Source organism: Ammodytes marinus (assembly GCF_949987685.1).
Source record: "Ammodytes marinus genome assembly, chromosome: 15".
Taxonomy (NCBI): domain Eukaryota; kingdom Metazoa; phylum Chordata; class Actinopteri; order Uranoscopiformes; family Ammodytidae; genus Ammodytes; species Ammodytes marinus.
In genome coordinates, this window is record NC_137219.1 from 18,839,822 (window position 1) to 18,855,571 (window position 15,750).

The window sequence follows — 15,750 nt, forward strand, 5'->3', positions numbered from 1 at the left end:
GTTTATTCAAAATTCTTAACCTACTATGTTTTAATGTACAGTAAAATTTCTATTATTTTATAAAAATGTATTGTAAAAAACTGGATTGATCAAGCTGCCTTTTTTTACAACATGTGGAGCGTTAAAAAAGTATACAATATGTTCTCTTTACTTTGCATAATTTCAATTATTGTCTGGCATATACCGTATATTTACTCATAAATATGATCAATAGAGGAAGGCTATGTAACGGACACACCTCCCAGTCCTGTTAAGCTCAGCTAAACACCCTTTACAATATAAATCCCCGTGGACAGCAAGTCAGCATGTTTGAAACACATGCCGCTTTGCAAGCTGGAGACTGTAGTTTGTTTCAGTCAAAGCCATTAGCCCTGGTGATCATACAAAGAGGACAAGAACAACATAGCCCATGATGACTTTCTCTACCTGCTTATACAACCACTGGTTACTGGTTGAACTGAAACGGTGGCAAATGGGACGCTAATCTTTCAATTCTAACACCTTAATGCCTTGGAAACTGCCTTATCAACTCTTATTTTGTCATTTAGTTTAGCAGAATAATTTTGGGATTTACTACGTTACATTGGGCTGCTTTTGGACCAAGAATCATCTTTCTGGTATTTCTGATTTTATCAGCACACAGGTAAAAAAAAAATATTTATGCGTCCTATATCGGTTGAATTTGTGTCTTGTAATGTATTAGGGCTCCACAACAGGATGTTAACATACAAGTTTGTTCAGATTATTCATATTATATATCATAACATTTACTAAAAGTGAAATGTGTCAAAGTGAGCATGTCTCTAAAACCCCTTGTTGAGTTGCTCAATTTAAATTGTGCTGGCAACAATTCAGTTATTTATGGTATTATGTTATCATACAAGTTCGTTGATGTGCACAATATTCTTTTTAGTGTTTTAAAATAAAAACATTGATTTCAACCGGAATGTTTGTTTTTGTTTTTTAACCTAGACATTACAAAATAACACGATTGACAGCTGTAATCGCAATACCGTAAAACTGTGGTATGTTTGCTTAAGGTTATCATACTGTCACAATATCATACCGGCCCATGCCTACTACCAAAGATAAATACTAAAGTGTGGAAGTTTTGTGCTATCAGTGTGGTTTGCTTACGTTTAATTTAACTCTTCCAAGGGCTGCCACTGGACATGCAACCGGGTGTGCGGGTACGCGTGCCCACCGCGGCCGCTGTGTTGGACCTGTTCTGCCGAGGTTGTCTAAGCAGGGCCAAGACCTATCCAGGACGCAGCTTTGGCTGTTCGCCCAGGCAGATGAGCAGGTGGAACAGCAGGGAGGCCAGTAACCCTCTACCTCCTCAAGAAAACCCCCGTATTTTCATAACAGGTAATACCAAATGTTCCACTATCACAAGCTCACAATATAGCTACTTCCTCCTGACGTGTATCTATTCAGAGAGAGAGATAGACGTTTCCACAACGCCACTGAACACTGAACCTGTGAGGCTGCCATTGTTTTCCATTGTTTGGTACTGTGTTGGCCACAGAGCAGATACAATAGGGGTTGAGAGTATTGCTGTTTAAGGTTACTGAACGGGTTACTCAAATCCATTCCAAGCATATCCTATGTTTAAAAAGTAATGAATTCTTAGGGAAGGCACGAGAGCAATACTTCAAACACGTGCTGTCGTTTAAAAAAAATATTAATTTTATCTTTTCAAGTTGTTTTTATTTGACCCCATTTTGACTCAGCACAAAAGGGAGCCAATGAGTGACATTGGGATAAACAATAGTCTGCTGTCAGTTTTTGTCCCACGATAAAGCTGTGGAACAAACAAAGAGCTAGAGCATCATGCACCAAAAACATTGATTTAAATCTCATACCAAACTCCAAACTGTGCTTTGTTTTTTTAAAGATAGTCTTGGTGTATTTCACCTTTATTGGATAATATTAAGAACAGAGTGGAAATAGGGAGAGAGAGAGGGGGGGAAGACATGCAGTAAACGGCCGGGGTCGGAGTCGAACCTGTGTCCGCTGCAATAAAGACTATTTACCTTAACGGTACATGCTCTACTGGTGAGCCTCCAACAGACCAAACAACGTTTTGTTTTCAATGGACAGATACGATACTAAACGTTGTCTCTGTACGCAGGCGGTCTTGGTCAGTTAGGTGTGGGACTCGCACAGATGCTGAGGTGAGTCAAGTACAAAATTCCTGAGATTCGTTTGAAATTGGCCAAAGTGATTGAAATTTGAACGTCTTCATATCCATATCGATGTCTAGGAAACACTACGGAAAAGAGAATGTTATCCTGTCAGACATTAAGAAGCCTCCACCTCATGTTTTCGACCTTGGTATGTAACACTGAATTCATTCAAAAGATACATTATTCTGCAGTTTACACTTAACACAATGCCCAGCTTGTTTCCCTGCTGTTCTGATCACAAGCTACTTTCTTTTAACCGATCTCTCGTCTCCACCTTATTCTCTTTTTCCCCATCAGGTCCATTTGTGTACGCCGATGTGTTGGACTACAAACATCTCAGAGAACTGGTGGTTAATAACCGTATCACATGGCTGGTCCACTACAGCGCTCTGCTCAGCGCTGTGGGCGAGGCTAATGTGGCCTTGGCACGCAAAATCAACATCACAGGTCTGCTGAAAACACACGCCGTTCACATGTCACACCTAGACAGGGATATTGTGTTTAAACTCCCCTGTGGGATGTTCTGCTGTCCATAGGCCTTCATAATGTGCTGGATTTGGCCCTAGAGAACTGCCTGCGCCTCTTTGTCCCCAGCACAATTGGAGCGTTTGGTCCCTCTTCTCCGCGTGACCCGGCTCCTGACCTCTGTGTCCAAAGACCTCGAACCATCTACGGCGTGTCCAAAGTGCATGGAGAACTGATGGGGGAGGTGGGTCACTGTTAATGTGGCACATGCAGTATTCCAATACATGGATTTGCAAAATCTCAGACTCTTTGCATCTTTTTCTTTTCTTTTTTAGTATCTCCATCATAAATATGGTCTGGACTTCCGCTGCCTACGTTACCCAGGTGTGATATCAGTCAACACTCCTCCTGGAGGAGGAACAACAGGTATTGCATCATCACTTCACTTCTGCACATGCCACATATATGTTCAGTACAACCAGCTTGATGTTATGGACTAAGCAGCACTCTGGGCCTCTGTCTTCTCAGACTATGCGGTTCAAATCTTCCACGATGCTCTCAGCACAGGTCACCATGAGTGCTACCTGCGCTCTGATACCCGTCTCCCCATGATGCATATCTCTGACTGTCATCGGGCCACAGTAGAGTTCATGCAGGCTCCAGAGTGCCAGCTGTCGCTGCGAACCTACAACATCGCCGCAATGAGCTTCACACCGGAAGAGGTGGCCCATGAAATACGCAAGCATCTCCCTCACCTCAAGGTCACCTACAATCCAGACTCTGTCCGCCAGACCATCGGTACGACTTGTGGTACACCTACAACACCTGTGCTTTCAATCAATTAATAAGTATAGCAAGTTGGCAAAATAGCGCTCCAACTGATGTAACACATATCCAACTGAATTTAAAGATTATATTGATTGATGAGGCTAGTAACCATTGGTCCAGTTATGGTTAAATAAAACGTATTATGCATGTGATAGAAATCACAACCGCTTGTAGGGGATTGTGATTAAACGACAATGTTATTTCCTTGACAAAAACGGCAACATAACTGATAATTGGCTCACTTGCTCACGTAGAGATATGTCACTCATATCATGGCAGATGCCATGTTAATATGTGTGACATTTTAAGAAAAAGCTAATTCTGTAAGATTTTCAAGTCCAATTAGTAATTTCACAGATGGACCTTAGAGCAGTATTTACATGAACTTGTATCTTAGTGGTTTCTTATTTATTTATGAGATTGATTTTTCTATCTTTATTTAAAACTGATAGAAATAGAAATAATGTGGTCATCTTGCTTCCCCCTTTGCAGCTGACAGCTGGCCAGTAAGGTTTGATGACACCAATGCCAGGAGAGATTGGGGCTGGGCACCAGTCTACGGGCTTGAGGAGCTGGTGTCGGACATGCTGCGCTCCATTCGAGAAAAGAGGTCAAATGAGGGTTTGCCAGTCAGCTAGCAAAACTTGCGTCACAAAGATGAACCAATGCCCCACCCCTGGCCTTTCTTCAGCCCACAGTTAAAAACAAAACACTTCTCTCCAACCTCACTTTCACAAGTTGTCAACTAGTATTCTCTGTTACTCTGGAACATCACAGCAAGGACTGTTTGTAAAGTAGGAACTTTTAGTCAGATCCTCTCAGTATACAGTTGACAGTGAGACGTCATATGCATGAATTCAAACACACACATTTCAGTCTCTTTCAGGGAATCATATACTGTCAAACGTTCTCTTCATCTTTCTAGGTTTTTAATTGTTATCATGGCATAAGCATCCTTAACGCATGGGTGGGTTGCCTCAGACAGAAATGAAAAGTATTTTTCCAACGTTCATGTTAATCGCGTCAATGGACACAACAGAGTCAATGTCTATTAAAATGTCTAATACTATATGGATCAGTTGCACATTTAGAGAACAAATCTGTTGTATACCTTTATTCCGGGAACATCTGGAATATCTTAAACTCTGGGCTGTTATGACACATCATGTATTCTGGCTGTTTTAAAAGGCAGTCTTTTATAATAAAGTTTCATCGAGTCAAATCACATCTGTACCCTTGCTGTGGCATCTAACATGAATTTTTTATTATATTTTTTCTTGCCAGCAGTGTGATTTTGGTTATGCGGGAGTACCAATAACAAATGAAGCCTTATTTACTGTTGATAACTTTTGAAAGCAATGTATTTTTAAAATAAATGCAGTGTACGTTGAATCAGATCTTAAATAATAAAAATGTCATTTACCCAAATACCAGGGATTATTGTAAATTCTTGAACTTTGTGAAACATATAGCCTAGCCTATAATATGGTGGTTTATGATGAAGCTAAAAGCAGTTTACTAGGCTAGGTATTGCAGCTTTATTTCTCCACCACAAATGCTAACTATTTGGAAATTCAAATTGTAAATACAAAACACCAGTTTATAAAGCATATTAAAAAACACCCTAACCATGCTATATTAATGCATCATTTGACTATGCTATAAGATATAAAGCCAACTGAATGGCTACCATTCAGGATGAGGGCACTCTGCATATTAGGTAGCCTTCTTTTACAATAATATTTTTGCCGATGATAGACTACTAATTAAACTAAAGTGAAAGAACACTCACTTTTTTTTTTATTGTAGGCTAACCAGGTTATGACTTCTCATCTCCAGTCATCACAGTAGGTGTAGTGCTCGTTGCGTGCTGTAGGGGCGCACTCTTCGTCCGACTTGAAAATTTCACCGGAGCCACACACGTCTTCTCATCAGCGCCTGATAATATCCATTTTCTCCGATAATGGACGCGGGATTCTTCCGCGTAAGATATTTAAACTTCATTGTAACTTTTTTGTGTCTTGCTGCTCAGTTTGTTTGGGTCTGGTTTTCTTCTTTGCAACATTTAAAGTAATATGTACGTAGGAGAACGGCCATACAGTTAAAAACGCTGAGACCAGGGCTCCGTCTATCAACTGATAACAGTCTCGGATTCCTGCATGAGTCGTGTTTTAACTGGGCTATTTCCAGAGTTTACACGTATTCACAAAATTAATGTGTGGAACCCTATATCCTTGCGTTATGCTATATTGCTTACCTGCCATAGTCTTCCCATATGTATCTACAGTAAGGCTTATTTTCAGGAAATAGACGAGCCTACCTTGCAAGCTAGCTACTGCTAATGTGTTAGTCTCGAGTAAAGATGGCGTCTGGTCGATGCATCGTTTCTGTGAGGCAGTCTCGACCGCTGCTATGCTAACGTTAGCTAGCATAAATAGTCCTAGTATGCATTGAATAACGACACGAATGCCACTTTTGATATTACTTCCATGTCAGCGTTGTATTCGTTAAAGGCTAATGTACGCCTGACAGGTGGTTCCATTTGTGGATTAAGCAGGCTAACTCTTAGCTTAGCTAACGTTAGCTTATCTAGATCAGTTTGATGGTTTAAATTGAACGTAATACTCTTTACTCGGGGACATATGTTACAACAAGTAGCGCAATGAATGTATGGTTAAAGTTAACCTCAACTCAGTGTTTTGGTTTGAGAGCTATCTGTATTATGTTAGCGTGTTGTTACGGTAAAGTTACATGTGCACCTCACTGAATTAAGTGATGTGCGACACATGTGTTCGGTGTAGTTGTAGATGCCACTGTGAACTTTCATTTAACAAACAAACTAATATTTGGTTGTTGATTTTTCTCTCAAGGGCACAAGTGCGGAGCAAGACAATCGTTTCAGCAACAAGCAGAAGAAACTGCTGAAGCAGCTGAAATTTGCAGAATGTCTGGACAAGAAGGTATACGATCAAACTATTTTACAATATTTCTGCCACTGCGTTTGTACTCATTGCTGTCCAAACTAATTGTTGCCTTGAAAAATACAATGACAAGTTATTTATCTTTGATTGAATAAAACTGAAACGCATACTGTTGTCTGGGGTCATTTATTCATCAATTGTCTTTACTAACTGGGTGGTTTGCCTGCTTGCTTCACCCATAGGTGGACATGACCAAAGTGAACCTGGAAGTCATCAAGCCTTGGATTACTCAACGAGTGACAGAGATTCTAGGATTCGAGGATGATGTCGTCATAGAGTTCATATTTAACCAGCTTGAGGAGAAGGTAAAGTCTTACATTGTGTTTGTTTTTTGTTTTGTATGAAAACTGTCATAAATCTGAGGGCATTGCTTAGTCAGTAAGAAAGGGATACAAGCAAATGAATGCACATCAAATTGAAATTGAATGGGTAGAGTAACAATTGGTGTAAGACTCATTTTAATAATGACATAACCATGTTTTTTCTGTTATGTGACAAAGTGCCTTGGTGCAGCAGTCTTCTAATGATGATGTGATTTATGATTTAAAAGGCCTGAACCAATATGGATGTTATTCCTTGCATCAGAAGTATAGCACCAACACCTAATTAGCTCTCTCCTGAGCCCAAAGTCACTGAGCCCAACTCTCCCTTCATGATGCAGTGTGTGGTTTGAGGTGAGTTATATTCAGGGATCACCAATATCATGTCAGTGAAAGAAACACCTGAACAATGCCATACTCATATTCTCCTTAGGTATTTTCTAGAGTATCGTTAAACTGCCCAAATTCCCTTAAATGTACATGGCATTATAGGCTGAAAACAGGGAAGGTTTTTAAATTAGCTGCGTTCAATGGTTAAGAGTAAAGTATTTTCTGTTTACTTTCTTTAAAGAGTATCTTAAAGAATATTTTAACTCCAAGCTGAAAGGTATTGTTTCACTGACAACCTCTGATTGAACATTTCATGTGGTTTTGCATCTCTGTTTGATGTGGTCAAAAGGGTTTTCTGTTGCACTTGTGACCATAACTAACAGTGGTGTGAGGGTGTCTTCTTGAGCACACCCAATGTATCCATTCTCTACAATATGGTTGAGGGCTTCAACCACTGGAGGTCAGCAAAGACAAGATTTCCAGCTGGTTTTGAGTTACAGTCTGTTACAACTTTGACCTCAGACCCAGTATCTCAGTTAGGTGTGGTCAGATGTGGAACAGACATTTAAAAACAATTGCCACAAGAATATATACTTTTTGGTTTGGCATTAAGTTACTCTTTAAAAACTGTAAGGTCATGAAATACTTGTAGTCATTCTTGAACGTAACAACATCCTTTGTTCTAGTAGAGCTTTAATGCTTAGATCCACTGACGTCTTGTAGTTCAATTTTGAAGACTAAATTCTGCATGTTTTTTTATGTTTTATCCCAAATGCTATTGACTTCTTTATTTTAAAGAAAGCCATATCGGATATTCTTATTGATACATACAGTATACCCCACTGATATGTCAAACCACTTGCAATGTCTAGGTAATTGGTCATTTCCATTGCGCTGGCTTTTGGAAATAGGAAAAAACTCTAATGTGGAGAAACATCTCAGGTAGTCTACACACAGTACCCTTGTATCCCATCCTATATATACTTCTATGCAAGTTTGGGCATATAAGCGTTACGCCTCATTAATGACCTTCATTGTTCTAGGATGCTGAAAAACTCATGTATTTTTTTAAATTTAAATAATGGTTTATTTGACACCAGCAGTGAAATTAATATTTCTTTCTTTTAATCTATTCATTTTATATTTTGCTTGCTATAGCTTTTGGGGGTGGGGAGGTCTGTTTAAGCTAAATTGAACGGGTTTGAAAGTTTAAAAGTTGTTGCACAATGGTCAAAAGGGTTATTAAATTGAGATTAAGATATCTCATGATAATTCTTGTTGAAATAAAACTTTCTTTTTTGTGTAACTTGTGTACTCATTATTGCTTGTTCGTCTCTTGCAATTTAGATAAATGATATAACATTAAGCTCAAGGTGGTTGAGTCTCAAGCAGTAGGGAGGCGGAAGCAAGCCAAGGGAGCTCCGTGCCCACTGATCCCACGGGACTCACTGAAGACACCGGAACTGTACTTGCAGTGTTGGGTTTTAACGCACTCTGTATTTGTGGCTATATGTTTAACTCCTGAAGTGTAGACTATGGGGAGACTGGAGAACAAAGGGTGGGTAGGGACATGGGGATTTTAAGTAGTGGGCATAGCTCTGAGGAAAATTAAATGACAGATTTAGTTTTGTGTTATGGGAGTTTTTTTTTTAAGATTGTATATTTGGAAAATGACCATCAGAAATGGGCATAGCAGCAGTATTGCATGCAGTTATTAAATCACTAGATATGTCTCTCAGCTAGCTTGCACTCTCAGTTTGAGTTTGAGTACGATTTAAATCAATCACACTTTTATTTTGTAAGGTTATTGAGTATAGTTTTGGACCCAGGTATGTTTAATAATCTAGTCAGAGTCTTACATGTTTTGAGTATGGTTAAATGCAATAGTCACAGACACAGTTTAGTGAGGAGTAGATGGTAGGCATTCCCATTTATGGGATCCTACCTCCCCCTAATATTGTACCTTCCATTATTTCAATGGCCAAATGGTCTTTTCTCTCCCTCCTTCGTGTGTGTGTTGCAGCATCCGGATAGCAAAATGATGCAGATTAACCTGACGGGCTTCCTCAATGGGAAGAATGCCCGGGAGTTCATGAGGGACCTGTGGCCCCTGCTGCTGAGTGCCCAGGAGAACATTGCTGGCATCCCATCTGCTTTTCTGGAACAGAAGAAAGAGGAAATCAAACAGAGACAGGTGAGCTTCTCCTGAGGCCTGCTTCCTAAACATTTTTATTTGAGTGATGGTCTTTGATTTGTGGTTGGTGATGGTGAAAAGGAAGTTCTAGTAGTAGTAAATAAGATTCACAATAGTTTGGATAGAAAGGAAGTTTAAAATATGTATGTGTGTATTTTTATATTCGTATATATATATATATATGCTATAATCTAGTGAATAAAAACAAGTACAATATATAGACGATAAAATTCTACATGGTATTTTATAGCCCAGATAAATGTAGATGAACTTTTCACTTTATAACACATATTGTTAGTAATATTATTGTCCTTGTTAACCCCGTTATTCCCTTTCTTGTAGATTGAGCAGGAGAAGCTTGCGTCTTTGAAGAAGGCCGATGACGACAAGAAGGACAAGGAAAACAGAGAGAGGGGTCAGTCAAAGAGCCCAAGGAGGTAAAAGGAAAAAACTAAATATATATATATATTAAGATTAGGGGTGTGCATGTGTAGCCGGTTAGTAAATCATTACCATTAAGAAAAATCAATAAACTAACCCGTTTTTTTTTTTTTTTTTAGTTTGGAAAATTACTACATTTATTTCCAGGAGTGGGGTCGACATGTGCTAGCTATGATAACTTCGAAGTCAAAAAGCAAAATTATGAAATAAAGGCCTCTCTGCCTCTCTCTATCTGTCTGCCTGTTTCTCACTGCGCACTGTCACTCCTACGTCGACCCCTCCCCCCCATATTAAACGATTAAACGTGTACACGAAAAAATTGCAGCCGTGTAACCGTTTAGACATTTTTGTAACCGTTCACACCCCTAAATAAGATGCGTTGAAATAAGTTTGATTTTCGTGTTGATTACGAATAATGATAACCTGATTCTATGCTTTCTTCTTTTGTGTCCAGGCGGAAGACGAGGTCACCGTCACCACGGCGAAGGTCGCCAGTGAAGCGGGAAAGGAAACGCAGTCCCTCGCGCTCCCCAAGACGCAAACCCAGTCCAGTGGGTGGCAGTTCACCCCCTCCACCCTTGATGCAGTTGCCCACAAAACCTTTGGAGCAAATGGCAGCTGCGGAGCCGGAACCTTCAGCAACAGACATACCGGAACCAGTCATCCAAGAAACTCCTTCCACTTGGTTTGTGGAATACTTCCTTTGCTAAAATGTTCACATATTTTCTAAGTGTTTTAATTAAGTTTCGGCTTTAAATGTTTTATTTGAATTTTTTTGTGTTGCATCATGTCAGTTTTATTTGTTTCAAACTTATTTCAAATTCGTCCACATTAAGCCTTTCATTCTTGGGTTGATTTGGCCGCTGGTCTGTTCATTTTTCACGCATGACAAAATGTTTACACAGAACTGAATCAAAAACATCCATAGTTATTTTAGTTCAGCAGTAAAGTATTGTAGTTTTGTTTTAAGATGAAAAAAAAATTGTCCTGAAGGCTGACATTTATAATTGAGACTTCTTTCTTTGTCCCTTAGTGAAACGGTAGTGGAGGTGGTGAAATCAGAGTCAGTGATAGAAGTCAAAGACAAAGAGCCGTCGCCAGAGAAGACGCTGAAGAAAGAGGAGCGGCCCAGGTCCAGGGAGAGAGATAAGGACAGCAGGAGGGACAGACCTCACCACCGCTCTCGTTCTCATTCCCGCTCTCGCCGGCGACGCTCCCGTTCAAGGTAGTGTCTGATATTTGTGATATTAAGTCACCATGGCCTTATGTGGTTGTCCTATATTTATATCTTGATGTTTAAAATCAAAACCTCAAGGATCTTTTCATATAGAAAAAGGTTTCGAGATCTCTAAACTTTCCCTCTCTACCCTATTTCAGATCTTACTCCCCCCGCAGAAGGCCCAGTCCCAGGAGGAGAATGTCTCCTCGTAGACGGAGTCCCCCCAGGCGTGGCCCCCCTCCCGGCTCTAGACACAGACATAGACGCTCTCCTGTCCGCAGGTCAGTGACTGTAGCCCATTGTTTAAAGAAACAAGTGTTAAGGTCTTACAGGCATAGTTCCTCCATCACCTCTTCTGTTTTATATTAGTTCACTATTATACTGTCCACCGTAAAATTGTGTACATGGTTTTCCCTTTGAAAATTAACTTCTCCTTTTTTTCTGTCCTGCAGGAGGCGCTCTCGCTCTGCTTCATCCTCTGGTAGCAGCTCCTCTGGCTCTCGCTCACCTAAAAAAGCAATGAAAAGAATATCTAACACTCCACCCCGAAAACCTGCCCCCAACGCGGACACTTCCATTAGCCCAGCAGTGAAGGACAGGCGGTCACCGTCTCCACGGGCCAGAAGGGGCAGAGGCTCTGCATCACCAGCCAGATCATCTGGTACGATCTTTACAATTATTTCATTGCATTTCATCTCTGTAATTGTTACATATTTGACACACTACCGTTTCACCTCTGTGGCTCCTTCTTTGTTGCTTACATTTTTTTTAGATGCCTACTTTTCTTTATAAATGAGGTTACACAGAACCAAATTGTTCCTGTGCATTTAAAGTGTACATGGTTTCAGGACTAAATGTATCTAAACTTCTTGGGGTCTTGGATTTCAGGTGTAAAGCGAAAACCAGGAGAAAGGGCTGATTCTCCATCTGGAAATGCCAAAACCAGACCTTCTGAAGGGTCAGAGTCAGGTAAGAATGAAGTTATGACTGGTCGTATGTAGTTCCTAGGTCAGTTTGCCCTGGTTTCACTAGGAAGGGCCATGATGACAGAAGTCAAATCCAACTTATCAGTGTCTCAATTTAACCTACCATACTTTAAGTATATGATTTGTCTTTATGGCTATTGCACACTTTGAATCATTTTGCCGATGAGATGGACAAAGAATTATTTGTGAAAAATGTATCCAAGCAAGTTGAGGGAAAGTAAGTCACATTTTTCTATTGCAGTCGGTTTGACTGTTTTGACAGTACACTCAATGCTCTACATTTCAGACGAGGACAAAAATGACAAAGGTGAGACAGGCGATGCAGTTCAACCGCGACGTCAGTATCGCAAGCAGAATCGGGAGTCGTCTTCAGGTTAGTAGCCTTTTTATCCCTCTCTCTAACCTTCTCATTCTCATTCGTCATTTTGCACTCATCGTCTCATTGACTTTTGAAGCTGTGCCCTTACTGGCTACACTTAAAAAGTTATTAAAGTCTTCTCTCCGTTCTGTTTCAGACTCGGGATCTTCCTCCTCAGAAGACGAGGGGACCAAGAGGCCTCCAGCAGGGCCCGGTGCCCGAAATGGTGACGTCAGGAGGAGACGTAGCCCCTCCCCACGGAGGAGACACAGGGATCCCTCTCCAAGGTCAGAGACTTAGCCAGTGGGAAGATTTAACTGGATCCAAGAGAAAAATCCAAGTCGATGTTCTGCTTTGCTTATAATTCTTATCTTTGTGTTTTTACCTCTTCAGGAAAAGACGTTCACCGTCTCTTGGACGCAGGCGTCGCACCCCTTCTCCCCCACGTCGTCGCAGATCTCCATCTCCTCCTAGACGGAGGTATTGGCACATTTATTTTATAACTACAGCTATCATTTTAATATATAATCATTCAAATTGTTTGAATGGGTGTCATAAACGCTTATCAGATGATATAAGACACACGACAATTCGCATTTCTGACTTCATGTCATGGGTCCTGAAGTACACCTAATATATCCAGGAAGTATACTAGTGGACCCGCCTCCCATTGATGGACAGACATAACTAAACATCTGATTTGTCGAAAGACTCCCAGAGCATCATGGGCAACTAATAAGTCTTTTTGCATCAATGCAAACAATAAACGGACAACAATGTATCTAAAAGTATAGATTTATTGTAATTAAGTCTCTGAAAAGACGCACGAGTTCCAAGCTGACTTGAAAAGCTTCTGTAAGGATTATGATTGAACTGAGGACAAGGGCACAGCTGTAAACGTTCAGAAGACAAAGATGCTGCCGTATACCTTTCAAAAGTTATTACCCTAAAATTTGACAGTTCTACAAGGTTTTTTGACTATTGAATTTTCTTCTTCCCAGGTCTCCTTCCCCACCTCCACGTCGTCGTTCCCCGTCCCCCAGACGGTATTCTCCTCCTATCCAGCGTCGCTACAGCCCGTCCCCTCTGCCTCCACAGAAGAGGAGGATGTCCAGCTCCCCCGCAAAACGCTCGCCGCCCAAGCGACGCGTCTCCAGGTCCCCCAAGCGCAGAAGTCCTCATGCTCAAAGGAGACGCACACCTCCATCCTCCTCCTCTCCGTCCAGGCAGAGGAGGAGTCCCATGCTGCCTTCTGCACGGCCAGGCAGGGATACACGATCCCCCGTTGCAGCAGCCGGCCGCCTCTCCCCATCCCCTGCAAACCGTGGTCGCACTGTTAAGAGTTCCACCAGTCCTAAGGGACGTTTTGAAACCTCCAGTTCACCTCCATCTAACCGGAGACAGCAGTCCCCGTCACACACTGGCAAACCAATACGCAGAGTGTCCCGCACTCCAGAGCCACGCAACAACAAGAGGTAATTGCATTGTGTTTGTGTAAATGAGGGTCACCCCTCAATGATCTCTCGAGTATAAAAAAAGTTAAATGAAATTAAAATGATGGCAGTCTCCATTGTGAGTCAGAACAACGCAGTTTTATATCTTTTGCGATAATAAAACTTGCTTTGAAATGGTTCGTCACCCTTTGTCCTCTCCACAGACCATCTCCGAGTCCACAGCCTAAAAGGAGAGCTTCTTCCAGATCCAGATCGGTTTCCCCTAAACCAGCAGCTCTGAAACGTCCAGCCCCAGCATCTGGCTCCCCCTCACCATCTCACTCAGCCAGTGGGTCTCCACCACCAGCCAAAAAGGCCAGCAGTGGATCCGGCAGTCAATCCCCAAGCAAGGTTTGATCATTTATTTATCTTATTGACTTTGATCATATGACTGTCTATGAAGGTTCATATCGTGAAGCTTGAATATTCTGTGTTTTGGTGGATCTTCTGCACACGCACGATTGCCAAACATTCTTGAAATTTTTCATAAAAAAAAATACCCATTGGGTTCTTGTAAAAGCTGTCATATACCTATCAAATGTTTTTCCGTCCACTGTCCTCTTAAGAGATTTTCTGCAGATACTCTGTATTTTTGTAAATGTCCCTCCTTGAAAAAGTGTATCATTCCAGTGATGTCTGTGGTTTTATTAAGTATTACTTTCAAGGTTGTCCTCTTAAAACAAACAAATCTGTATTCTTGCAGAACTCTGATGTTGACGGCAGTGGAAAGAAAAAGAAGAAGAAGAAGGAAAAGAAACACAAGAAAGAGAAGAAACACAAGAAGCACAAGAAGCACAAGAAGGAGAAGAGTGCTAGTGCCGCGGCCGGAGAAGGAGAAGAAATCCCCGTCGTAGAGGAGGATGGAGAGTCTAAAAAGGTTACATCTGTTCATGATTCTAGCTACCAATGCCTTCTGCTCAACAGAGATCGTATAAGTTAATGGATAGTAATGAGTTGTTTGCCATGCACTGTCATTCTGCATTTGTGTCCAGGTTTCCAAATACAGAAACCTATATTTCATGCTGCTTTTCTTTCAGGAAACAGATAGTGAAGTAGAGGACACCTTGGATGACTTAGAGAAGCACCTCAGAGAAAAGGCGCTGCGATCCATGAGGAAGGCCCAGTTGTCACCTTCACAAATGTCCTGAAAACTAAGGAGCTTTCTCACTTATGATTTTTTTCCACTCACTCTTGATGTATGTCATCAACCTGGTTCAGCTTTAGAATGTACAAATTGTGAAATCTTGAGTCTTTCTTTTTACTGGTTTGGTACATTCTAAAGAGCGTGTTGCATTTAAGAGCTTGATTTGTCCGTTAGTGTATTATCTAAACTGTAAAGATGCTTGTGTTGTCCATAATTTTTATATTGTTGAGCAGGGGAACGGTTTAAGCTCAGAGGGTTTGAGTTGGGCAGGTTTAAAATATCTTCCACAGCCTACATTAGATTCCATTGAGAAATGATTGCATGTGCAGTGATTTGTCTCTGATGTGCATGAACCACTGACCTTTTGGAGAGTAGAGACAAACCAACATTCAGTAACAAACTGTTACTATTGCCTTTTTATTAGAGGAAACATTTGCAAAGCTGTGTGACCTGTTAGAGGCTGTAACAGAATGTATTGTACCATATTGTAACTGAATAGAGGTGTTTGTCATTGTGTGTAACCTGCTGTTTTTTCTAAATTTAAAATTGTCTTGTTTTAAGACTAAAACAATCTGATGTGATGCTTTAATTTTTCCAACCCGATTTGATATGCAATTTTATGTTGACACCCTTGCACCAAACTAATCTCTGTTGGACTGCTATATAATTTGTATTTAGTGCCCCTTGCTATTGTCATCCTTTCAGAATAAAACCTTTTTATAGGATTTGTGCTTTCCTTAATGTTTGTGTCATTTCAGTTTTGGATGGGATCTAGAAAGTGACAAGGAATGTAATGTCAGTC

The 15,750-nt window shown here is 40.8% G+C and overlaps 2 protein-coding genes across 5 annotated transcripts; both read left to right on the forward strand.

Annotated features, from left to right (window-relative positions):
• Positions 1 to 1,172: 1,172 nt before the first annotated feature.
• Positions 1,173 to 4,120, forward strand: tdh2 (L-threonine dehydrogenase 2; the record flags this gene model as incomplete). The annotated part of the gene is made up of 8 exons (XM_080042816.1): positions 1,173 to 1,368; positions 2,135 to 2,177; positions 2,267 to 2,337; positions 2,487 to 2,636; positions 2,726 to 2,898; positions 2,990 to 3,080; positions 3,183 to 3,452; positions 3,975 to 4,120. 8 exons carry the CDS (start codon positions 1,173 to 1,175, stop codon positions 4,118 to 4,120), a joined length of 1,140 nt encoding a protein of 379 aa, XP_079898942.1.
• Positions 4,121 to 5,353: 1,233 nt separating this feature from the next.
• On the forward strand, positions 5,354 to 15,673 carry srrm1 (serine/arginine repetitive matrix 1). 4 transcript variants are annotated; one of them, XM_080042328.1, is made up of 17 exons: positions 5,354 to 5,466; positions 6,353 to 6,442; positions 6,646 to 6,768; positions 9,137 to 9,307; positions 9,650 to 9,744; positions 10,203 to 10,433; positions 10,782 to 10,973; positions 11,126 to 11,248; positions 11,420 to 11,628; positions 11,856 to 11,936; positions 12,240 to 12,326; positions 12,469 to 12,598; positions 12,705 to 12,791; positions 13,313 to 13,786; positions 13,969 to 14,155; positions 14,508 to 14,681; positions 14,842 to 15,673. In XM_080042328.1, exons 1-17 carry the CDS (start codon positions 5,446 to 5,448, stop codon positions 14,950 to 14,952), a joined length of 2,586 nt encoding a protein of 861 aa, XP_079898454.1. In that variant the 5' UTR covers positions 5,354 to 5,445; the 3' UTR covers positions 14,953 to 15,673. The 4 variants fall into 4 exon arrangements, with proteins under 4 accessions (XP_079898454.1, XP_079898455.1, XP_079898456.1 ...); XM_080042329.1 differs by having other exon boundaries at positions 14,849 to 15,673; XM_080042330.1 differs by lacking the exons at positions 5,354 to 5,466; positions 6,353 to 6,442 and adding an exon at positions 7,014 to 7,137 and having other exon boundaries at positions 6,644 to 6,768.
• The last annotated feature ends 77 nt before the right edge of the window (positions 15,674 to 15,750 follow it).